Consider the following 26,741-nt stretch of genomic DNA (forward strand, 5'->3'; position numbering starts at 1 on the left):
TTTCTCACATCACATATCACATTAAAAGGATCAGTAGCACAAAGCAGTATGACTAGACAGAAAGTAGATGTCATACAATAAACTATATGCTATAACTATATGCAGAAAAAAACACAGTAAAGTGCAAAATGTTTGCAATTGTTTCACAGTGTTGTTACTGCAGGAGGCTTTCCATATGTCTACAGGCTGCTGGTATCAAACCCATGAACACAGTCACCACTGAGATTTCACTGTACACAACACAGTTTACTGTCACGTGATTAAAATGACACCTGACCTGCTCTGATATTCACAACACCATTTTGTTTTCATAATTATTGAGCATATGAATTAGGCTGGATAATGTACTGATTGCTGTCCGCTGTTTATTGTAAACATTAATATGTGCGTGAATGTAAAAACGTGTGTAGATAATTACAATCAGCCTGGAAGCTTAGCACAGTTTACACAGAGTACATCTACACTCAGATACATTTTACACAGCGAGATTTACACCAGACTACGTTCAAAAAAGTCAATTTAAAGCTGCCTTGCAGATTGACTAAAAGTGGGAAACATGTCCACGCCTTTTCTATAAAATAATTATCCTTTTGTGGTTGTTTCACTCTCTGCTGCGCATCGTGTTAATGTTCAGGGCACGAGGACATAAAAGTGACACGTTTTTGAGCGAGGTTTGGTGTAAAATAGTCTCCTCATATATGAAAAACATCACGAGTATGTAGGAAACGTGTGAATTGTGAACACGTTGAAATAATACGATTTAAATAAATTGTCATGCGTGCATCACTTATGATCCATATCCCCTAGAAGTTGTATAAATATATAGAAACAATATTTGTATTAGCATTTCTCAGTGTGTGCTAGCTTAATGCTATACGGTCGGGTCTAAACAGCTAACGTTAGCTAACAAAACAAAAGCGTTATTGGTTTAAATTAGACAAAAACGTGTTTAAACTTGGTCACAACAGTCAAAAGTCAATCCTAGTGGATGAATTTACACTGATAATTGAAAATATTACCAATATTAGCATACATATTGGTGTATTTTGGGGATTCACAGTCTCAATGGTAAAATGCATTGAAGACCATAGGGGTTTAGAAAGTGTATAAATCTCACTTCTTTGCAGCAAATAGTTCTCACAACTTGACAGTAGGTCACAATTAGAGTTCCTGATGCAATTAAAATCACAGTTTGAAGGTTTCTTTTTTGAGAATTCGTCGAGGGAAGGATATTTCTGCTTTTCTGACTGACTGAACTTTCGTTTCTGGACGGACTGAGTGAATTTTGAAAAGATGCGCATTTTAGTAGACATGGTAACAACAGAACGTTCAGGTCCCTGCTGAGAACAGGTCTTACCTCAGAGTCTCCATCAGGTCCGGATCAACAGTCCTCCGCTGCACAAACAGACATTAAATACAAGCTCATGAGGAATATCCTTATGGACATAAGCTAAAATAATAAAGCTAGCTTTAGACTCACGGTCTCCTGTCACGTTTGGGAGCCACGTGACCTGCAACCATACTATAGTATGTCTTATAGCATGTAAAAAGATGCAATAAAGTATAGAATGTGGAAAAAAGTCATGAAACGGTAATAGTATAGCATGTCCAAAAAGTCATAGTATAGTATGACAAAAAAATGTATAAACAAGTCATAGTACAGTATGTCAGAAAAAGCATAAAAAAGAAATAAACATTTGGAAAAAGTGATTGTATAGCATGTCGCAAAAAGTAAAAAAAGTAATAGTATAGCTGACGAAAATGTCGAGTGATGCTTGTGAAAAACTTTTCTTGACCGCTGGAGGTTTTGTTTTCGTTCAAACGATGATCTTCACGCCGTTTTTTTGTATTTAGTATCCTTTCCTTTTAGTTTATTAAATACTTGTAGTCATCACACAGCAGAAGATCGATGTGTTTCCACATTAAAAGAGGCGCTCTGCGCATTTTATGCACGTGGCCCTGCCTCGTAAACTTCATTAACGAGGCCTCTTCAAATCTCCTGAGAGGACAACATGATAGCTGATGATCTAACGGTAGTGACCTGACCGTAAAAACATCTGGAAGACAGCAGCCGTCCTCAGGATGAATCCAGCTCCACCAGAGCTGTTGGGACATTTTGGTTATACTTAAAAATATTCTAAAAAAATTCAAATTCAAATGAATGTTATATCCTGTCGATTAATGTTGCTGCTTAAATGAAACGTCGTTCAATACTTGCAACAGAGACAAGACTTTTACGTGTGCTATTTTGCCACACGTGCTACAGTATAATGACTCTAGTCAATGATGATGGTGCAGTGATGATGTAGTAATGAAGGTAAACATGGGAAGCACAGGTGGTGCTATGACTGGGTGGTAACTGAGGCAAGGTCCACTGAAGGCTGTTTAATAACAATCAACCAAATGTCTCTTTATTTTACAATTGCCATTATTTATTGCCTCATGATCAACACATGCTCACACTTCCATGTCGGTATGTTTGGTTCTGAAATTACATTCAAATAAAAAGTAAATACATGATGCATATAACTAGCAAATTAACCATGAACATCAAATATCAGATGAAATATACAGCATTAAAAACATCTGTATCAATAACCTAGAGCAGTGGTTCTCAACCTTTTTTCAGTGATGTACTCTGTGAAATATGTTTTCAGCCAAGTACCCTCTAACCAGCACAAAGCATTTTTGGTTGAAAAAAAGATCATCAGTGTCTGATTTATGACACTGAAGATTGCATTGTTTAGGATAATGAAATTGAAAAGCCTACTGAATATAAAATTCAGTTTATGAACTTACACTTATATTTTATTGAATATTTATTAAATAACAATTTTTCAAGGATTTTTGAATGGATGCTAATTTTAAATATATATATTTTTTAAATCTCACGTAGTGCCTTCGCGTACCCCCAGGGGTACACGTTCCGCCATTTGAGAACCACTGACCTCGACAATTAACAGAGACACAAGTAAACATGACTAAATCTATGGTTTAAATACACTTATACTGCCATCTACCGGTAGAAAGGGTAAACACTCTTACTCTCCTTTTACAGTCTATGCTCTGACTTCACTCAAGGAACAGAATAGATAGATATATACTTTATTCATCTCCAGGGGGACGTTTTTTTTTGTTTTTTGGGGGGGGGGGGGGGGAATACAGTGGGAAAATAAATATGTGCTAACAGCAACCACTCTGCACACACAAATTGACTTTGATTAAACTATATTACGAACGGTATTGCATTAAACAATGCACTGATTAATCGAAAAGTTGATTCTTGCTGTATACATGGGTAAATGAATATTAAACCACGTGTAGTCAACTACTGCTGCTAACACACTCCCTTCGGCCCAGATTTATTTATATTCATTCATTTATTTTTGTTTTTGTTAATATTACCCTGGTATGTGCTTGCATCATGGACTGTAAATAAGAATTGCTTTGATACGGTCATTCTATTGCCTTGACTTTTATTTTGAAATATTCTTACTTCCGGGTCACCTGTCTTGCTTAGCGTCTCTCTTCAAAAGAAAAAAACAAATGAGAAATGTACAAAAAACAAAATCGGCTCGTTATTAGACTTTGGTTCTCTCGTGTTTTTGTTTTTGGGTTCAGAAAACAAACGGACATGCTTTTCTGTTTTTGGTTTAAAACGGAAAACAAACTATCAAAACGTACACGGACCGTGGAGCCTGTTTTCAACTCCGTGAAGGCTAATAACGACTCAGTTACCGGTGCTCATCGTCGGTCCTCTACAGCGCCACCACGTTGTGTCGGTGAGTGCTGAATGTACCGCGTCATGACAAGAAGAGCCGGCTGACAGTAGACGGGACAATGCGCGCAGAGCTCTATTACATGCATATATATAGATATATAATATATATCTATATATATGCATATATATAGATATATAATATATATCTATATATAGATATATATTATATATCTATATATATTATATATTATAATATATATTATAATATATATATGTATATATATATTTACACACCTAAATATATAAACATGTCGTATGAAATGACGGTGAGCTCGGTCTGAGAGGAAGCCTATACAATTCATCTCCGCATTGAAGTTCACCCGCTATTCTTCGAGTTGTATAGTGAATTAAGCTCGCGCTCCTGTCTGCAGCGGGAGAGCGGGGCCGAGAGAGGAGGAGGAGAGAGGAAGAGGAGGAGGAGAGAGGGAAACACAACAGGAAAACCCCGGAAAGAAGAGTTTCTTGGGGAAGCCTGTGTTTTTGGAGTAGGAGTGCGGGAAGTTGCGGGACAGCCGCACTAACGGGACCCGAGGCGAGCTGCTGGAGCCGGTTTACAGCTACTTCAGTGAGCGACACGGTGTAATAACTCTGCCTGGATCCTGTGATTCTATGTTCGGTTGATTAATAAGCTGGGTGATGACCTCCTGACGGCAGGTGAGTGACCCAGTGAACATGGGGATTATGAGGGAGGGAGTGATCTACATGAAGACCCTTGAGGGTTCTGTCAGTGGGCAGGGTTCTAAAGGGTTCTACACATTGTTCAGTGTCCTCATCATAGGTAAGTATAGCTTAATGTCAGAATAGAGGCTTTATAATGTAAATATAGTTCATAATGTAAGAAAGACAGAAGACAAATTATTTCCACATTAGACTACATTGTGTAGGCTAACACATACTATAATGAACGCGTCACACAATAAGATGGAAATGCGTTTAAACATGTTTGAAGACATAGTGACAGCAACAGGACAGACTGCATGGCTTGCTGTGAAAGACGCTATAGAGCAATTCAGGCTCGTGAGTGCATGTGACCTGCAGGTTTATGTCGAGGTGTGTCTTCATACATATAATGAGAGTCGCTGCAGCTAGTTGTGCTGCAGGAACCTGCCCAGGGCAATGTCCACTGTGTGCCAGCAGCTGGACTGTTGCTGTGATGACAGCTGATGGTTCCTGCTATCCTGCCAGCTAGGCTTCATGCAACAATACTTTGGTTTACACTTTAACTGAGACCATTTTTCAATGACTGTAGTCAAACGTGATCTCTTATTTGTTCTCGATCACAACCCTGAAAGCCTGCTGAGCCAAACAGGCTGCAATGGTTGTTACAATCCTCATGTATAGATGAGATGTTTTATTAAATTACAGCAGTGTTGTTAGTAATTGTGCCCTTAGTTTAGTGCAAGAGTAAAGGCCATGAGGTCAATACATACAAATAAACGAATATTCCATCATTCCTTATTTTTTAATATCTTGTTTCACAGTCTCATGCTATCTGCCTGTGAGGTTTTGAGATAGATGTACGTTGTACATATGTGTTCAAAGCTCAGGGAGTGACCAAAATAGTGGAAAATTCAGGGGGTCACAAAACACATTAATATCAGTGAGCATGAATGTGGTCAGTGAGTTTCTCTGTCGTGTCTTGTGCTGAAGACCAACCAGAGAAAGGCTGAACTCAGTCCACCACACTACAGAGGCTACACAATGCTAACAAGCTCACAGCGACAACGGCAACATGCAGATGTGTACCAGCTACAATGTTGACTGTAAGCGTGTTACTATGCTAACATTTGCTCATTAGGATTAAACAGAAAACAGCTCAGGATGATTTGGTCATAAAGCAAAGTGTTGGTCTAATCTAAAAGTTTGACTTTCTTATGTTGGCTGGAAAGGAAAAGTCAGAGGATCACCAAAGTCAGGAGTATTGATCCTCTGGGAACCATGAATGTATGCACCCAATAGTTACTGTCTATCAGTGCCACATCTCTGGGAGATTATGGAGCAACGTGTTAGACTGCACTCTCTGCCAGTAGTAGTTGTTAACATACAGTATATTGTGATGGCCTGACTGACAAAACTCGTTTCTCATTTACCAAGAGGATTCATTTCAGTGAAATATTGTGTGAGAACGCGCCGTCATCTTCTTTCTGTTTGGCTTTGGGCTTTAACTGAATGCTTTCGTCACAGTGGGAGTCAGTCGATCACTAAGTGTGGACAATCAGGGGCTGTCTTCTCATCACAGCTGACAGCAGAGCTCCCTCTCTCTGCTATTGTCCATTCAGCTGCCAGGCCCACGGCATCTTCTGTAGTATTGAGGCTGTTTTCCATACAGCCTGCTGAATTATTCATCTCTCTTTCAACAAGAGATTGTTCTGCCCTGGCTCTTTTATGTGATGCTAATTAATAACACGACTTCTAGTATGAAAAGGTCACTGTTCATGTTGATAGAACATCATTTTATGTCCCATTACCTAGTTTTGAGAATTATTAAAAGCTGTGGTCTCATGTTTAAGTGGCTTGCCATTTAGTTGAGTAACCGTCTGGGGAAGGACACGTCTGGATTTGCTGTAAAGGAATGTAACACGCACATCTTGCCTCGAGCAGAATGCAGCAAAATAACACAGGTTTCCCAAAACGTCTGCATCATTACCAGCTGTGACAGCGTGTGGCGGTTAATGTTTTCACCTTGCGAGTCTGTGTTTGAGTCATCGTGGCAAAATGTGGTCTTGGAGACACCTACTGTAGTAGGGAGCCCCACAGAAGAGGTTTAGAGTGCTTTGCAGTATGTCTGTCTGTCACCATGATAGAGTCGTTGTGGTCAGAGCGTCGCGGCTAGTGTGAATTTGTTTAATCAGTTACAGTCGTCTCTAATCTAAAACTAAACAGTGTTGATAAGGGACAACTGTTAGTCATCTCTCTGAATAACGAGGTGATTCTGTGTGTTCACAGGAGCTGATGTGACCATTGAGAATGACCACTCCACATCCACTTCTCTGCCATTCCTTGGGTGAGTCATGCAGCCAACATATTGATGTTCAGTCATTTAGATTTATGAGTTTGAATTCCTCCTGACATACCTTCAGTACTGTTTATGGTAGCCCAGATTAATCATTAGCCTCTGTGACATCCTTTACTCAGACATGACATTATAACAGATTTTGACTTTTATCTGTTTGATTGATTAATTTGCAGTCACAGTCAGCTCCTCTAATCCCATTAGAAACATCATGATTCCCCATCATGAAAGTATGTTAAAAAAAAGAAAAGAGTGTGGAGAGGGAAGATAGTGCCAGGCAGCACTATCTTCTTTTCATTACAACTTCTGCTGTTAGAAAATAATACCAGTTTGTCAATGTGTATGTTATGGGAGATGAAAATTGTCTTTTCATCAAGTGGTGCTGATGAATTGATGGTCAGTTCATTAGACCTCATTTCATTACCGTGCGCTGTCCACAGTACAACATTGAATTCATGACATTAAATAGCTCTGCATCAGGTGCAGGTGAACATAGATTTCCAGATATTTTTGTCATACTGTGAATTAAAGGACTACTCCAACTATTTATTATTGGAGGGAAATGTTCACTTTTAACCTTTGGTATGGGTGAAGTTTTAAAAATCCTCGATCCTACGTTTCTTATGACGCAACTTAATGGTGTCTTTCATTAGACTCTCCCTGTCTGGTTAATGCCCCTGTTATTCAAAATACATGGCCACAATTTGTATCAGGAAATCTTTGTGATTTCTCAGAAAATGTCTCAAGTCAAAGCAGAGATAACCCTAATGCCATCATCAGAGGAGCCATACTCGGACAAATTAGATTTCTTCATGAACCCACCGTATTTCATCTTAATGTTTCACAATGGCGCTTCCTCTGCCATGACATCCTGCAACAAGGGAAACACATTTTGACAAAAATATCAGATCTAAACTCAACTTGTGCCTACATGCTCACAGAATCGCCTGTAGGCAATGCCTGACTCATAATCCCCTGCTACCAGCCTAGTTACCTTATGCTGTGTAGGCCTTATGCTTCTAAGACAACCATGACACAAAACGCCCTGTCAGGCTCACCTGAGAGGCACTTTAGCAGCAGTAACCACGAGGACTATGCCTCCCAATGGAGCAAAGTGCTGTGAATATACTGCAGTCTGGCAAGGGAGACTGAAGTACTATACTGATATTCTCAACAAGGTAAAAAGGTGTTTGTTTTTTGTCAGTAGCAGTTTATCACTGACCAGAATATCTACAAGTTAATTTAAAGATAGAAAATGATTCCTGTTTTCCTACTAGAGATGTGCGGATCAGCTCTAAAGACATTTGAAAAAACGTTGTCATGCATGCAGTATTGTCAATGCAGAGAATAGCGTCGGACATTTAGGCAACAAAACTAACTCGCCGTTAACGGGAGTTCACGTCCGCCATTGTTGTGGCTGTGTACGTCCCGCCATCAGCTGATGCTGAGGTAGCAGTGGACACCATCCATTCCACTGTATCTGGACTGCAGATTCAACATCCTGGTGCATTTTTGGCAATTACTGGAGACTTTAACCACACCACTCTGGATAAAGCCCTGCCAACTTTCCACCAGTTTGTTGACTGCCCCACAAGGAACAATAAAACTCTGGACCTTCTTTATGCTAATAAAAAGGATGCATACAGTGCCAGTGCCCTTCCCCCCCCTGGCAGGTCTGATCACAACCTGATCCTGTTGACACCCAGGTATGTTCCTCTGGTGCAGAGGCTGCCTGTGACCACCAGGACTGTGAGGAGGTGGTCTCAGTAAGCTAATGACTCCCTGCAGGACTGCTTTGAGTCAACGGATTGGGATGTGCTGTGTGGACCACATGGGGAGGACATCAACAACATGACGGACTGTATCACTGAATACATAAAATTCTGTGAACAGACCACCATTCCATCCCGGACTGTACACTGCTTCCCCAACAACAAGCCATGGATCACCAGTGACCTGAAAGTTCTTCTTAACAAGAAGAAAGCAGCTTTCAGGTCTGGGGATAGGGACGAGCTCAGGAGAGTTCAGCGCGACCTGAAGGTGAAGCTCAGGGAGTGCAAGGACACCTACAGGAGGAAGCTGGAGGCCAAACTCCAACAGAACAACATGAAGGAGGTGTGGACCGGAATGAAGCCGATAACTGGCTTCAAGGTTGGAGGGAGACAACCAGGGGGCTCCCTGGAGAGGGCCAACGAGCTAAACTCTTTCTTCAATAGGTTTAGTTCACAGCCCTCATCTGTCTCCTCCACACATCACACCTCCCAAACACCTCTACTGCCTCCCCCCCTCCCCCCTCTGTCCCCCCTGGTGAGCTGCATGGACACAGAGCCCTCCACTTCCACCGACACTATGACCCCCCCCCCCCCTCTCTGACGACTGGCCAGGTGAGAAGACAGCTGGAGAGACTCCACCAAGGCAAGGCTGCAGGACCTGATGGCATCAGCCCCAGGGTCCTGAAGACCTGCGCCATCCAGCTGTCTGATGTCCTGCAACACCTCTACAACCTGAGCCTGAAGCAGGAGGAAGTCCTGGTGCTGTGGAAGACGTCGTGCCTGGTTCCTGTATCAAAGAAGACGACACCATCTAGCCTCAATGACTACCGACCAGTTGCCCTCACATCACATGTGATGAAGGTGCTGGAGAGGCTGGTCTTGGCCCACCTCCGACCGCAGGTGAAATTCTCACTGGACCCTCTGCAATTTGCATACCAGCCCCATGTGGGAGTGGACGACGCCATAATCTACCTGCTGCAACGAGCTCAGTCACACCTGGATGGAACCAGTGGCTCTGTGAGAATCACTTTCTTTGACTTCAGTGCATTCAACACCATCCAACCAGTGCTGCTGAGTGAGAAGCTGCAGGTGGTGAGGGTTAACGCGTCCACTGTCTCCTGGATCACTGACTACCTCACAGGCAGACCACAGTTTGTCCGACTGGGCCGTGTGCTGTCTGATACGGTGGTCAGTGATACTGGAGCTCCACAGGGAACTGTTCTGTCTCCCTTCCTGTTCAGCTTGTACACCACTGACTTCCAGTACAACTCGGGGTCATGCCATCTGCAGAAGTTCTCTGATGACTCTGCAGTGGTCGGGTGTATAAGGGACGGACGGGAGGAGGAGTACAGGGCAGTAGTGGAGGACTTTGTGGAGTGGGCCGGTAGAAATCACCTGCTTCTGAACGTGGCCAAGACCAGAGAGATGGTGGTGGACTTCAGGAGGAAGACGACGGCTCCACAACCGCTGAGAGTTCTGGGAGAGGATGTGGACACGGTGGAGGAGTACAAGTTCCTGGGTGTCTCCATCGACAACAGACTGAACTGGAAGACCAACATCAACGCTGTGTACAAGAAGGGGATGAGTCGACTATTTTTCTTGAGGAAACTTCGATCCTTCAACGTGTGCAGCAAGATGTTGGAGATGTTCTACCAGTCTGTTGTAGCCACTGCACTGTACTTCTCCGTAGTCTGCTGGGGGAGCAGCATTGGAGCCGGAGACACCAACAGACTTAACAAACTGATTAAGAAAGCCGGCTCCATCATTGGCTGCATACAAGACTATCTGGAACAGGTGGTGGAGGAGGACACTGAAGAAACTATTATCCGTGTTGGATAACCAGGACCACCCTCTCCACCACCTACTGCAGGGACAGACTGATCCAGCTCTGCTGTCACAAGGACAGATACAGGAAAACATTCCTGCCCTCTGCAATAAGACTTTATAACAAATCACCTCTGGCCAGATCATCATCCACATAACTGTACACACTGCTACACTGTTGTTTGCTGGTGGTTGATCTTTGCATTAATGTTTTAATACCTAGTTAGTTAATTTAACACTATTCTATTTCATTGTATATACTGTGCATTTTTGTTATTTTATCTCCTATATTCTGATATTGAATATGTCCTACTCTGTTATTTTAGTGTATATATTGTGCATTTTTTAATACTTAATATTTGTAGTTACTCTGTTACTTTGCTTACTTTGTATGTCTTGCTGCTGTATCATACAAATTTTCCCCTGGGGATAAATAAAGTATCTATCTATCTATCTATTTATCTAACTATCTAACTGTAGGTAACATAACGAAGGAAACACAACTATATTCTGAAATAATTAGTGAGGTTAGGCTGCTGTTCCTAGTGCGTAGATGCACACAGTGTTTCTCACAGGTTGTGAGACAGCAGCTCTGCTCTCTTCACATTTTAGAGAATGTACTTCATTTTTCAAATTTATTATGTATTATTTGCAACTTTTTCACTAGTAATCGAAATGTTAATTTTTGTGACCCAATCTGCAGTTTAACTACGGTGCCTCTGGATATAACTGCAATCCGACACATCTCTATCTCCCACACTTTGTGCAGTGTGTTCTCAGCTAAATCACTACCTGGCCCCAACTTAGATGTGTGATGAAGTGATTGAACACAAACTAAGCCCGACGGACCCAATAGCGGGGTCACCCCTGTGGTTAGACCCATCTGTGGATAACTCATAGAGGCCTGTCCCGCCCTGGGAAATGAATAGTATTTTGAAGTAAAACTCCCAGTAAGTTGTGAGCACGATTTGTTTCTCTTCAGCACCAGCCTATATATAGAGAAAGGTGAAACCTGCAGTGAAACAAATCAACAAAACTACCACAAACTAATGCCATGAATTTGGGGCTTTTGAGGGCCTATGGGAGTCTTGAGCCCTGAGGGAATTGCCTGCGTTGTTCAGTTGGTAACTCAGCCTTGTTGTTGCTTGGGTGTGTATGTCTAAGTTGTGGTGCAAATGAGGAATGACTGGTGAAGGGTAAGTGCTTAAACGCCATATGTTTAGAGTGTAATCTCTCCAGCACTAACAGCTCTCCTGGGTGGGGGCATAACAGTGACTAATCCTCTGTTTCCCATGCTGCTGCTCAGTGGAGCTCTGGTCAACAATCTGTTCAACATATTGCATTATCTTACAATGAATGAGATTGTTTCTGAGATCACTACAAAGGCACATGGAGTCAGTTGGATGGAGTGCGGTAACACCTGCTGAGGCAGTTTACCACTCTGCAGGCTAAGTGGAAATAGATGGCAAAGTACAAACACTAGCCAGTTTATAGTATAAAGGCAATTCCCATTTTATTAAAATAATATTAAAGACTTTGTTAAGTGGCTAACATACTAAAGCTATCGCATTAAAACTCTAAATTATTAATACTCTTCCATGCCAGTGGGTGGCAGTAGGTAGCTCAATAAGGACCGTGTTCATTTAAGACAGTAGAACTAAATGATGAGCGCGAGAGGTTGAGGTGACAAGACGAACAGCGATGGAGAAATATTTGAAAAGGAAAAATGCAGACTCTGATCTGGACAATGTGGTGTATTTTCCGCCTACACATTAAACAGCATAAGTGTTTGAACTCATGTCCTTTGCATGGAGCAGATATATGGAGTGTAGAAGGCATGAACTCTGTCCTTTGCATGGAGCAGATATATGGAGTGTAGAAGGCATGAACTCTGTCCTTTGCATGGAGCAGATATAGGGAGTGTAGGAGCCAGGTCCTTAATTTATGCACCCTGATAACATGTCCAGATGTTCCTTATTATCGGAGCAGGGTGCGAGGAAGACCAGGGGCCCATGTCCGAGACATGTTTATTAGGGGTCCTAGAGCGGCCAACATGCTACGCTCCTTGTGAGTTATCTTCTCTAACCTCAGGGGATGGGCATCAGCTGGATATAAGGAGACTGAGGATTCTCCGCACTTGAGAGTCATTTTGAATTGGCTGAGACTCTCCGGTCGCGCTAGCCGGCTGTATGACATGTGTTGCTTGTTTGTAATAAACTTCATTATAATATCAAGAACAGTGTCCGCGGAGCTTCCTTCGATCATCACTTCAACATCACTGCCGCATGAAATATACCACAACAACAAAACTAAAAACAGAGAGACTGAGAGCTGTGGAGGAAGAGCTTTGTGTGAGCCTTTCAGTTTCTGCCAGGATGTCAGCTTTGTGTTCATCTAAACAGGCCCAGGTTTCACACTGAGTGAGGATCAACACGTTGAGAGACTTGTCATTAAAGTGTCAGTATAAATGCTGTATTATGCTGCATTGTGTCATTTGTAACTTTTTTGGTTGTTGGTGTGATAATGAATCATTTTACTTTTGGTACTTTAGATATATTTTGATGCTAATACTCTGGTAAGATTTGTTGGAATGCAGGACTTATTTACAGTATTTGACAATGTAGTGTTGCTACCTCTACTTTTACTCATTTAAAAGATTTAAATACTTCTTCTACAGCTGTTGATTTTCCATTTCACCTTTATGACTTTTAAGTACATAAAAAAAACTTGTCTGACAGTATCTCAGCTTTGTTGTGTATTGGCTTGTTCCAGCTCTTCATTGAAGTCAGGATGTTAACACTAAGGGAAATATTCAAACCAAGTACTTAATGTTTATGGCACTATTCTATATTCAGTATGCAATACTCTGTTTGTCTCTCCCGTCCTGAAGCTGTCCATGGGTTTGACTGGTTTGTCTCAGTTACATAAAACAGATATACTCAGGAGGGGGGGGGGGGGGGGGGACTTGTGGATGACACACCGAAGGCCCATTAAGTGCAAACGAAAGGTGTAGCTGTAGGAGCAGTTCATGGATTTTTAAGAATTCTTAGTCCCGCCTATGAAGGTTGATGGTTTTTCCAATTAGGCCAAACAGCTGTGTGTCAGTGAGCAGGCCTATTGAAATCATTGAACAAACTGGTCATGTGGATGGTGTGGAACCAGGCTTCAAAAACTGTTTTTCTCTTTCATTTTATTGTGACTGTGGACACACTTTGTTACTTTTTGTTACTTTCTAACAAGCACTTTATTCTTACTGCAAAGAAGTCTTGGATTTACTTCTGGACACTGCCTGGAAAGTCAAAATCCAAATGACGTGTTTTTAGCTGAACACCTGTGCTCATCTCAGGTATTAAGTACTAAATCACCTGCTTCTTTCTTCAGTGTCTATATCGAATGAGGCGTCACACATAGAAGAAGATGTAGATGAAGAGGAGCAGGGGGAGGAGTTTGAGTTCGATGACTTGGAGGAGATGGGACCTCCAGAGAGGAGTTCCGGCTCCTTGATGAAGAGTGACTGGACCACAGACACAGCATTGTCAAACCTTTACGCCAAGACAAACAAAGCCCAGGAGATAGCAAGGCAGGGCATGAATGGAGCAACCATTACTATGCAGGAGGGCCTAAACCCCTCAGTGTACCAGCAGCACTGCCCAGGTGAACATAGCAAGTACACAATAGGTATGGATGTATTGAAATAAGGGTTTTATGCTTTTAGATGACATTGTAATTTTCTCTTTTTGCCAGATATGGAGGTCAGGGAGTCACCAGAAGGGTAAGTTATGATTGAATAAATTATAGCCTGTTACACATGCAAGAGAACACATTTAACTGACTACATTCAAATCTTTAAGCCAAACATAAGCGGACCGATAATCTCTGGAATTTCATTTTTTGAATCAGTGTTGTGTGTTATATCTAGGGCCATGCAAAGAAAAACACATTTTGCACATTTAGAATATAGAATTGCATGTCCGATGTAAGTAGACTTGAAGAAAAGAACAGACAAACCAAATGTTACCAGTATGAAACCAGGTGACAGTAGAATGCCTGTTGGCATATCTGGAGGAGACTGACCAGTATCACCATTGGAATCAGTTCATATGAAATGAGTCACTGTTCTGTTATAGTGGATATTTTGCACTCTGACCACATAGTTCTGATACCTGTCAGGTTTGTCACCAAAACCACATGCCAGTTAAACTCCAGTGAACTGGTATGTGGCAAAAAAAACTAGATAGATTTACAATGCAATAAACACATTATCTAATTTAGAATTCGAAGAAAACTTCTATATAAATAGAAATCATCAGACTTCATCTTACCTCATACTTTCTTGTGTTATGATAGGACAACATTTGACATTTACTACCATAGAGGTCATGTTGTGGGTGTCACCAGTCTGTCTCTCTATTAAACGTAAGTTTCTAGCTGAACATGAAAGTTCATTCTGGAACCTTGAAAAACAGGAAAAGCCCTAAAAAAAAGGTTTATTAAGATCCACTGACTATCTTTATTCCAGAGGTTTAAAACCACACTGCATGATCTTCAGCAACGAATGTAGACTGTGTCTCAACAGATGTGTCTCCTTTATACGACCACCTATTATCAAGTTCCAAAGTTCTTTGGTCACTTGTTAAGTAAGTAAGTGGACCTTTAGTTGAGTTTTTTTTTGGCAACCAGGCTTTTATCTATTGAGTGGTATTGGAGTGCAGTTCATCCCCAAAATGGGAGAGAAATCCCCTCATGGACTGATGAAGCATGTCTTGCTGCTATGACTAAATGCAGATTAATATGCTTGTTGCAGGCGTTCCACTTCCTCTGATCTGGGAGTGACTGGAGAGTCAGAGAGTTTCTGGAAAGTGAGCAGTATTGATGAAGGTAAGAAATAAGAGGCGGAGCCGGAGCTCTGGTTCCGGCTCACAGCTGGTCTGTGTCCATATGCTCATGAAAGTGAGGATGTTTTTCTGTTTGATTGCATCCGGACAGCACAGGCATCACTTCGAGCCAAGGAGTGGCTCAGTGTGGTCTCAGAGCTCACAGTGCGATTACACAAAGGTACACAACTGCCTATAGTGTTAGCTCTGGTAGCTAGCTTGTAGCAAAGGTATGAGGCTTGATATGGTATGATGTTTCAGTGAGGCTCCATCCTTTTATTTGATACATGTAAATCAATACCCTGTTGAGTTGGAATAAAGAGCCCAAGTCCTGTGCATACAGTCATTACTTCCAGCTTCACCTAGCTGTTAGCATTAGGAATAGCTAGCTGTCCTCTGTTCCATACCCCTGTACTGTGTGAGTACTGTGTATGTGTGTGTTCACCCACAAACATAGACCAATCTTTCTATCATCTGAGTGGTAGTTTACCATGAATTCAGTCAGTAGGTCGTACATGTGCAGTAGTACTTGTGAGCATATTGAAGTAGTGAGAGTGTGGTTGTGCAGCACGTTATGGTAATTGTGTTATGCCAGTCTCTACAGGTCACAGTCATGCATATAAGAAACCTGTTCCTCAGAAGTCGTTCATTTAAATTAGTATCTTTCCTGTAGGCAGTGAACCTTTTATCAGAGAAGTATACAAGTCTTTGTAGTCCGTTGGGTGCTCTGTTTAAGACAAGCATAGACGAACTTGGATTGCGACACTCCAAAACACATGGCCTCAGTTTACCATGAGCTGTCTGGAGGCAAAAGCCTTAACACCAACATATGTTTCTACCATGGGGAAGGATCAGCATATGGATCCCATTCCATCATAAACTGAAGCCATAACATTGAGATTAAACATATCAGGAGTATGTATATGACAGATTGCTCCATACTGAAGTAATCAGCAATTGTAGGTGTGAAAATAGAAACTATGACAGCACGATGATATGTTGCATCACAGTGAGGAATACAGTCAGTCATGTAGTGATGTATTACACAACATGGGGAGACAATCGCCTGTACTATAGTGTATCACATGATCTACATTTCATCAGCACATCAACCACAAAAACTGCTCTGCTTTTGTTGTGATGATTAGCAGTTGTTAATGAAACAGCTGTAGGTGTTTTCACCATTAAAACACATCTGCCATTCCAGTTGAGCCATGTATGCTCTGATGAAGGTCCTTTAGACCGGAAGCCGGTCTGTCTCAAATCTATCTTTAAGGTGAGGTCATAAAGGTCCTCAACAGTGCTGAAATCAAACTCTAGAACACACACACACACACACACACTTAGCCCAGAGTCCTTGAAGGGGTTCCAGGGATCAGGTCAAAATAAAAGTTACTAATTAGTTTCACGGGAATTAAATGTTTGTGAGAGAATATGTAACCATGACTGTTCATCACTCTGTTTATCACACTGTTATCTCAGTGTCATGCATTCAGTACCAAACAAAATACATAAGAGGTTCTTAAAGACATTTTATTCTCCACGTTATTTTAATCTCATAATATTCTGACTTAATTACCCTACAAGTGCATCTTTACTGTATTTACTCCTACTGTTGAAATCAATGATAATCAATGGCGACTGAATCTTAAATACACACTGCTGCATGCTGTAGACAGCATTCAACAAAATGTAGCATATGTGATATTAAAAAAAGGATTCTTTAACACTGTGGTACTTGAACCAGTGGTCTCATTGTTTTGTAGAAAAGCCTTCTTTAATGGCAGAAGGCGGTCAGGATGAGTCCGGCAGCGCAATAAATGGGTGCAGCCAACAGCTGGACGCGGCTGAGACCAAGGTGTCCTCTTTAGTCAGCCCACAGACTAAACATCACACAGCTGAGGTAGACAGACCAACCAACCAGAGTCCAGAGATCTGCAGTCCAGACAGTGTGGTCAGAGACCCAGAGATCATCTATGACGACGTGCCTGCTGAGAACCTTCAGCACCCAGTGGAAGGTGAGTCATTGTTTTTTACATCATAGCAGTGATCAGTGTGTAACTCTGACACCACCTTCAACCCTGTGGACTAGAGGCTTAAAGGTTCTCTGTATGGAATTTAGATCATATCTTTTGCCTCCACACGGCTCTCAGTATGGGAGCGGGTGGGTAGCAGCTAGAAGCTAACAGCGCTAACAATGGTAACAGTGCTAACAGTGTTACTTGAGAGGGGAACCAGAGGGTGGGTACAGTCGGTCTGGATGGCGTTATCAGCTGTTTTGACAGCAGTGCAGAGCCCACCGGAGGCTCTCGTGCACTAAAAGCATGCACGACCAGCTATGTATACAAAGCACAGAGAAGCTCTGATAACAACACACACAGAGGCAGAGTGACAGTACTCTACTATATATTTTACATGTGCTGCTGTATTTACACTCTGAATCCTATATAGAACCTTTTAGGCAACATTATGCAACTTTTTAACCTTCTACATCATTTTGATGTTTCACTGACCTGTAACAGGGAGACTGGCACCTCTTTCATTACCACTCTCGCCCTGACTGCCTGTTCTTTTTTTAATATTTGGTTTATTTGGGGACAGTGCACATTAATATAAGATCACTGTAAATGTGCCAGAGTTAGCCAAGAGGCACCAAAGTCACCCTAAAAAACAGAATACTATTAAGACTCATAAAACAACACATCGGAGCAAATATATGAGGGATAATTATGTTAATAGAAACACGGATTAAAGACAAAATGATGTTGCATTGTTAGACTCTAAAAACATACAGCAGGGGGCGACTTTTGCCCAGTGGTAGAGCAGGGTCGTCCTCCAATCAGAGGATCGGCGGTTTGATCCCCCTGCTCCACTAGTCCATGTCAATGTGTCCTTGGGCAAGACACTCAACCCCAAATTCACTAGCAAGGACCACACCATCAACTGAATGCGTTTAACGATTTTATTTGTGAGACATGAATGAAAGAGGAATCTTTGTTGATTCCGTCGGTCGGATGGGTTGTGGGGAGCGTGGCGCCCGGGCACGACGAACCCCTACAGGACCCTACGAAAAAGATAGAAAGAGAGGAGGGAGAGAGGAAGGGGAAAGAGGGGTTGGGAGGGTGGGGTTTGGAATGCGTAAACGGGACAGGAAGAGTGGGTTAGGGAGGTATTTATAGGAATACCGGAAGAAGCGTGTTAGAGGTGTGGTCCTGCTCCCGAAATTACGCTAATTAGCTTCAATTGCTCTTGTAGTGGTGTATGTTAGTTAGTCCTGATGGGCAGGTGGCACCTTGCATGGTAGTGTGTGAATGGGTGTGAATGGTGAATGATGACATGTAGAGTTAAAAAAGAGAGAAACAAGTACATTCCATTTAGCATTTAGCAGACAGACCGAGAGAAGTCCAGCACAGACAGATTGAGGAGTAAGGTGCAGTTACATTCTGTGCTGACAGAGATGGGTACTCATTAACCATCTCTTTAAATGAGCCTTAAATGTGTCCAGTTCTCCAATGGTGACTGGGATGGACAGACGTTTTACAGAAAATGCAGACTGACTGAAAGCACTTTTCCTGAGTGAGCACACATCAACAGCTAGCTATAAGAAGAAGCTAGCTTGATATTGAGCCAACTAATGCAGGGTTGGAAACTGTTTATACTGTCCTGACACAAGCTAGTGATCTGTCCCAAGGCTAACGGGAGAACGACAACCTGACATCACATTGTTTATTGCTGCCAATGTCATTTATGAAAGATTGCAACGTTGGTGGTGTCATCCCTGTCTCTCTGAGTTATTTAGTTTTTCCACATGTCAAAAGTCACATTTAAACATTAAGCAAACTAAACACTAGCCCTATTTCAGCAAAACCAAGCCACACAAATACCAATTCTTTCATAATATTGCTTTAAGAGACACAATTGTTAACCCTTTTATGTGAAACTGCACATTATGTGTTCTGTTGGCTTCTATATATAGATGTTGATGGCATCTACGAGGACATCCAGAGACCTGATCACCGGGGCTCCAACGGCTGGAGCTCCAGTGAGTTTGAGAGTTATGATGAGCTGTCTGACAGTGAGACTGTTGCTCCAGCCCGCAGCAGTAGCAAGGTAACTCATTACATCTTTTCAATGTGAATGCTAAGACTTCATAATATTCCTCTGTCTGGCAGGAAATCCCAAATCCACAAAAGCAGTATGAGTAATGCTTCCTTTTAAAGCTGAGACTGTGTAATTGTTCACTGAAAGTTTCCATTTGCTTCACAATATGAGTACATCAGTCATGTGTTGAAGAGTGGATGCCTGTTGTGAAACATACTGATGTTTGGGTTATTTCAATGCCATGCTAGAAATGATGTGACGTGTTTGCCCACATGCATGATGTTAATGAGAATGAGATTCATGTTTATTTGATTTATTTAGAATAAGATAACATTACTGCACATATGGTGAAAACATGGTTTTGACTAATATGTGATAAATATATAATAACATATTTTTGGTCACAGGTTTGCAAAGTGCTTTACAGATAAAGGACAAGGGGGAAATAAATACTAACTAAAGCACATGTTGTTTATTGAGGTCATTATAAGCCAAACAGTGTATTATAGTGCAAATAACGAACATGATAGTAAAATAATTCAAATAAAAAACTGATATACAAGATATATCTTGAATAAAGATTTAAAGCATTCAATCTTGTTTTTGGCCACATGGGGGCAGCAGAACAAGCTTCTCGCACAAAAATGGCATATTATCACCTTATAATGTTCACGTGGCTATAGTTAGCAAACAATTGCTTATTGACACACCTAGCATATACAACACGATCATTCATTAGGAGTCTTGTGTCCATGTGATGAATGTTAGTCCAATATTCGCTCTCTTTTAGCTCTGTCTTTGGTCTCCATCAACTCCTGAGGAAACACCTGTCTCTTTATCTGGTAAATGCTCCACTGAGTCCACCAGCTAGTCTCTAACTGTGTCTGAAATAATGAACCGAAAGATGCAAAACACGAGAGGAACTGCAGAGTTGGTGATAAGTCTATGTAACGACTTCTTTCATAGTCATTCAGTGTGGCTTTGTAGCACAAAGGCAGTAAAACTGCCTGTGCCAAAGCACACTGTATATAATCCATCGGGCTTAATAATAATAATAACTAGAACATTTTGCAGGAAATTTTGACAGTGTGGCTTCTACTGCCCGAAGACGTCGCAATATATACACACGGCGATATTACCGGTGGTATCGTTGAGGTTCGATTGAGATATCGCTTCTCTCGTTTCTGCATTTTACATTCATACTCTCGGATTGAATCTTGTATTTGTGGGGCTTTTATTTTGAAAGGGTGAGACTGGGTGGGTGAGAGAGGGGAGAGGAGGGGAGAGGAATGTTTGACACACACACACAGAGGTTTTTAAATGACAGGCGTGTGTGAGAGAGAGAGAGAGATTGCGGAGAAAGAGAGAGACAGACAGAGAATTTTCTAGTTGGTCCTAATGTTGGGTTAATGCAGCTTTAAGGTGAGGTTTCCAGCTGGATGTCCAGTGGAGCTTAGTTTTAACATTTACACTGTTGAATTAACAAATGTCTGAATGTGGTGACGGAACAACCCCTCAATCAGTGGGTGTGGATCTTAAAAAGTCCATGTTGGTCCGACCCAAACGAATCTCCCTGGCAGCTGAATTGCCACAGCTCCTTTATAATGACTGTACAGTGTGAATGAAACCTGCTTAGATAAAAAGAGGAAGTGAACTATTTGTGGCAGCGCCTCGCTCAGTCAGCACTTCTGTGTTCTGGTTCGGTCATCATGTGTTAGTCCTGCAGTGGACTTTCCCCACTCAGCTCATGTGTTAGTGTTTTGAAAAAGACACAGTGTAACGGAGCAAGCTTTCAGTGTGGAGATGTTACGAATGAATGATGTTTGGAAGGAGAAATCAAATGTCTGAATAGAAGAGATTCACTGATATATCAGGTACGTGTTTGGTCTTCTAAGGCTTTAAGTAAGAAACAGCAATAACTTGAGCTGGGTATTGAATCTCGTTGAGTACAGATGACGTCTGGAAAACTGACAACCACCTAAAAGTGTTCACTTTTAATTTCATTACAATGTCATGTCGTTTATACTACTTAGTTCCTGTGTGGCCGTGAATTCTTGCGACACATTGGACATACATGCACATCGTCTGGTCACCAGCCTGTGGTGGAGAAACACCAACTGGTCCAGTTCAAAGAGACCTTCTGCTGCGTCTTTGGATCGCATTCGTTTAATGGATTTTAACAGAGTTCATCAGGTCTCAACAGCATATTTTTCAGTCAGTTTTTAACAGATTGGAAAAGTTTTAATGAATATTCGTGAATTTGAGTGCACGCTGCTAGAACATATGTGATAGAATTCAACATACCGAGTCCTATATTAGTTTCTTGTGACCTGCCTGATCTTCATGTGTAGTGCCCCTTTCATTATTTCAATTTGACTGAGGTCCAGTGCGTTCAGTGTGCTGCTGCTATCAGCAGGAACAATTGTTGGTCACCACTTCTGTGACAGTGTGTTCCAGGCTGGGTTGCCGGGTCAGTCGGCAGATACGATGACTTACTCCTCTGATCCAGTCATTCATCATGTATTCTAAACGTGAAATATGTACCACTGTTAAAATCATGGAATGAATTATTTTAAAACCAAGTCCATCATGTTGAAGAGTTAACTGTCCTTGTCATCTCATTCACAGTCTAATACAGATTTAGCACTTTTCCTTTTTCTTGCGTTTGTTTCTTATCAAATCACAGTCGTCCAGTGTGTTAGTGATGCATTTTTAGGATGTACACTACCGTTCAAAAGTTTGGGGTCACTTAGAAATGTCCTTATTTCTCAAAGAAAAGCACTGTTTCTTTCAATGAAGATAACATTAAATGAATCAGAAATACACTCTATACATTGTTACTGTGGTTAATGACTATTCTAGGTGGAAACGTCTGGTTTTTAATGAAATATCTACATCGGTGTATAGAGGCCCATTTCCAGCAACTATCACTCCAGTGTTCTAATCGCCTTAGAAGACTAATTGATGATTAGAAAACCCTTGAAAACAGTTCTGCTGGTGAGAGAAGCTATAAAACTGGCCTTCCTTTGAGCTAGTTGAGTATCTGGAGCATCACATGTGTGGGTTGGATTCTACTCTCAACATGGCCAGAAAAAGAGAACTTTCATGTGAAACTCGCCGTCTATTCTTGTTCTTAGAAATGAAGCTATTCCATGAGAGACATTGCGAAGAAACTGAAAATTGACACGAAATTGTCTGGGTGACCCCAAACTTTTGAACGGTAGTGTATATTCTTTGTATGTTTCAGTAATCTCAATGTCTGTTCCCAGCTTTAAGTCATAAAGGTGTGTATTAAATATTCAATGGCACTCCTTCTGTAATTTAACCTCAAACACGTTTTAGTGTTTCCAGTCGTTCCCCATGAAGGTTTAGGGTTAGAACATTGTGGCCTCCTGGCCTCAGCATGTGGTGCAGCTTTAGTTTTTCTGGTGCGTTGATCTTGAACATGTTTTTTCTGCTCTGCTGTCTGGTGTTGGACCACCAGCTGCCTGCAGATGTGCTGAGGCTGAAGGAGCGTTGTGCCGTCACCAGGAGAGAGCTGGCGGTGCGTCTCACTACACCTCATGTTGCCCACATCAGACAGAGCTGTGACACTAAGGTAGGAGTCTGACTGTTTCTCTCCAGTCCTCTTCCTCTTTTTTAGAGATAATAAAGAAGAGTCTTTGAGGGAGGAAGGACTTGTTCTGCTGGCCCTTTAGCACCTCGGATTAACCAACTAATGTGATACAAATTAGGGCTGATAAATCAAACAAGATCATTTCAGGTTTTTTTGACAAATTGCATTTGTTACATGTTTGTATCAGATTTGATAATATGCATAACCTTGCTCATACGACTGTATTGTGCTTTCCAGGTGCAGCAGTTGATGAAAGCAGCGAGGAGTGGTACCAGGGACGGTTTAGAAAAGACCAAGTTAGCCATGATTCGCAAAGTGTCATTCCTGCAGAGAAAAGACTCCACAGGTGCAGAAACCGGGATGAACTAATTCACCTCTTCTGTTCCGTTTGTGGAGATCAGCCTTATAGTACTCTTCAGTTATAAATATCTGTATCAGAGCTACAAGAACAGATTCATAAAGGGGTTGTGTTTCATTTTGCAGGCGAGGGAAAGGATGATGCAGGTTACCTGGATGTGTCTGTGTGTGAGTTGAAGCACCCTCCACCACAGCTGTGCCCCATGCCAGAGGGGCTCAGCACTCAGCAGGTGATGCACACTCAAGACCACCAGCTTTAGTTCTTCTGCAGCGTATTTAGAAAGCAGCATCCACGTTGACAATCATTACAGCTTCACTGCTTCCTATGATTAACCTCAGTATCTGTAACATTTATATTCTCCCTGTTTGTTTGATCCTGTTGTAGTAAGAAGACCGTGTTTTAATTAGCTGATAACTCAACACGTCCTCCATGTTGACCTGTCGTCTTGATGAATTGAGTTTCCACAGCACTAATTCCATCAGTGCAGCTACACACTCATCATTCTGCTGTTCTCTCTTTCACTTTTTTACAATAATACTGCTTTCATTCACCAATCAATGCTTCTACTTTGCTGTTTCCTCAATGGTCGATAAAGGAAAACTTCACACAAAATGACCAATTGTATATCAATGACTGACCTGTTGCCTTGGATTCTTGAGGAAAACATCGTTTTTCTCTCAGGCCTTTGCTGTGAATGGAGAATCCGGCAGAACGATCTTGGTGATTGGACGTAAATGGGGGCTGTGTTTAACAACAGCAAATAGGAAGGTTTTCACCAAGATGTATGCGTTTGTGAAGTAGTGAGCATACTGGATACATCCATAGACTGGATAAACCAGACTCGGATTATACTGCACGAGTTGTGAGAGTTTGTAAACTGACGTCTTGATATAGTTTTGCTGTTGTCCAACGCGACGCCATTTACTTCAATTCATCAAGACGTTTCTCCGTATTTGGATTCTTCTTTCAAAGTGGAGCATAAGAGAAAAGCAAAGTGTCCTTCAGCAGTTCAAGGTTACACTGGGTGAGTAATAAATACACAAATAATCATTTTGTGGATGAACTATTCCTTTTAAGCTTCTATAAGTGGAACTCAACACTTCCTGGAGATGGCAAATTATTTAATTGTGAGAAATAAATGTGCAAAAAAGAGACCAAGAGAGCAGCAGAGTGCTGAGTAGGACTCTGATGGAATTAGTGCTTTAGAAATGTACATCGCACTGAATTCATTTTGCCATTGCAGTTCAGGCCTTTATTAGTGGTAGTGTTTGTGCTGACCACAGCAATTATTTGAGACACCGTTATTATTTTAATATCAGCTTTCATTTGATCATTTACAGGATACAATGTGGTATATTGGAATAACCTCTAAACAGTAATGAATTGCAGGTGTTTTTATAATTCATTGATGTGAATGTTTAAGTTTCTCACTGCCTCCTTCAGGTGGTCAGACGTCTCATCCTCAGCTCCATTGTGCAGAGTGAGAGCAGCTACCTGGACTCTCTCAAGAGAATCCTCCAGGTGAGTCACGTCCCTCCTCAGGTAACAGGGAGTCACTTTCTTTCTATGGGAGAGAGTGAGAGTGGAACATATTTATGGTCTGTGTTCACTGTTGTGTTGAGAAGATAATAACATCACCAGAGCATCTGTGGCTCTTCACTTTATGACCCATCTCTGGGTTCTGATATTCGCTCGCATGACTTCTCCTACCATTGTTATGCCGATGACACCCAGCTGGTCTTGTCATTTCCTCCCGGTGACACTCAAGTGGAGGCACACATCGCTGCGTGATTGGCTGACATCTCAAAGTGGATGACGACACACCACCTCAAGCTCAACCTGGACAAAACCGAGCTACTGTTGCCCCTGCTTCCATCTTAATGCTCCCACAGTCCTTATTATCATTTCAATCCAGGACATGCTGCTGAGAGCTCCCTCTCAGCAGGCCTTGACACATAAATAGACTAAACAGCTGTAGCGCTTACCAAGCTTTGTAAGCACTCATTTAGATTTCCCCCAACAGCGAGGAACCTGGGTGTGACCCTGGACGACCAACTGTCCTTCTCAGCAAACATCTCATCAGTTACACGCTCCTGTAGATTCCTGCTCTACAACATCAGGAGGATTCGCCCCTTCCTCACTGAGGAGACGGAGCAGGTGCTCATCCAGGCTCTGGTCATCTCCCTCCTGGACTACTGCAACTCTCTACTTGCCGGAGCCTCGGCGTCGGCCAACAGACCTCTGGAGCTTGTCCAGAAAGCTGCAGCTCGCCTGGTGTTCAATCTCCCCAAGTTCTCCCACACAACTTCCCTTCTCCGTTCTCTACACTGGCTCCCTGTAAGAGCTCACATCCAGTTTCAGACTCTGGTGCTGGACTACAGGGCAGTGAAAGGAACAGCTCCTTCCTATCTCCAGACCATGGTCAAGCTCAGAGGTCCCTGCGGTCGATCGACCCGATCACAGCTGTTCTCTGTCCTGGCCCCACAGTGGAGGAATGAACTCCCCACTGACGTCAGGACAGCAGAGTCGCTGCCCATCTTTCATCAGGCTGAAAACTCACCTCTTCAAGAAGTACTACCCTGAGCCTTACACTCATTGTATTCATTTGTTTCTGCACTGTACGTTTGCTCTGGTTTATGCTCTTAGATGCTTGTTTAAAGGAGATGCACTTATGACTTCTGGTGACTAGTAGTTCTCTTGAATATCTATGTTGAATACACTTATTGTACGTCGCTTTGGATAAAAGCGTCTGCTAAATGACTGTAATGTAATGTATGATTCAGGATGATAATATTCTTTTACTTAAAAATCCTGACGTGCCAATTTAAGTCATTATGAAGCTATCAGGAAGTGATTAAGGGTGTCAAAGTGCAAAATACACAACGGTAAAAAGCCTGAGAGCCCTCTGAGGCAAATTTGTGATTTTGGGTTATATAAAAATAATTTGAATTGAACTACTCCAGCATGCAGCTAACTGAATAACCCTGCTGAGAAAAAACTCCAGACAAAAAAGAAAATGCTGCGTAAGCGCTGTAATCCTTTTGAAAGCGTAAAAAGGAAATACAGTTTGCCAAGTTGAGCCTTCTTTGTCTGTCAGGAGTACCAGAAGCCTTTGTTGGAGCAACAGAACTGGATCCTAAGCCCCAAGAAGGTGCGTCGAATTTTTTACCGTCTACAGGAGATCCATCAGTGCCACTCGATGTTCCAGATCGCCTTGGCGTCCCGCGTGGCCGAGTGGGATCACAGCGAGACGATCGGAGACCTGTTCGTCGCCTCGGTTAGTCACACCTTTGCTTCACCGATTCCTTCTTCCTTTCCTACCTTCCTTCCTTTTGTTACCAGCAGTCTTTCAGACTCCACAGTAACACAGGCTCTCTTTCATAAATGTGTTGTCTCTCAGCC

The 26,741-nt window shown here is 42.0% G+C and overlaps 1 protein-coding gene across 1 annotated transcript in view; it reads left to right on the forward strand.

The window, feature by feature from the left end:
- The first annotated feature begins 13,930 nt into the window (after positions 1-13,930).
- The window catches only part of LOC306712916 (rho guanine nucleotide exchange factor 10-like protein), a 34,679-nt gene continuing 21,868 nt past the window's right edge, over positions 13,931-26,741 (forward strand). The window contains exons 1-11 of the mRNA XM_079182393.1: positions 13,931-14,044; positions 14,135-14,162; positions 15,195-15,268; positions 15,377-15,445; positions 17,031-17,282; positions 19,241-19,374; positions 22,850-22,963; positions 23,219-23,327; positions 23,465-23,568; positions 24,783-24,860; positions 26,437-26,616. Of these exons, the coding sequence (XP_079038519.1) occupies positions 13,978-14,044; positions 14,135-14,162; positions 15,195-15,268; positions 15,377-15,445; positions 17,031-17,282; positions 19,241-19,374; positions 22,850-22,963; positions 23,219-23,327; positions 23,465-23,568; positions 24,783-24,860; positions 26,437-26,616 (1,209 nt within the window). The 5' untranslated portion in view covers positions 13,931-13,977. The remainder of the gene's footprint in view (positions 14,045-14,134; positions 14,163-15,194; positions 15,269-15,376; positions 15,446-17,030; positions 17,283-19,240; positions 19,375-22,849; positions 22,964-23,218; positions 23,328-23,464; positions 23,569-24,782; positions 24,861-26,436; positions 26,617-26,741) is intronic.

This window comes from Pholis gunnellus (genome assembly GCF_910591455.1).
Source record: "Pholis gunnellus genome assembly, chromosome: 2".
NCBI lineage: Eukaryota > Metazoa > Chordata > Actinopteri > Perciformes > Pholidae > Pholis > Pholis gunnellus.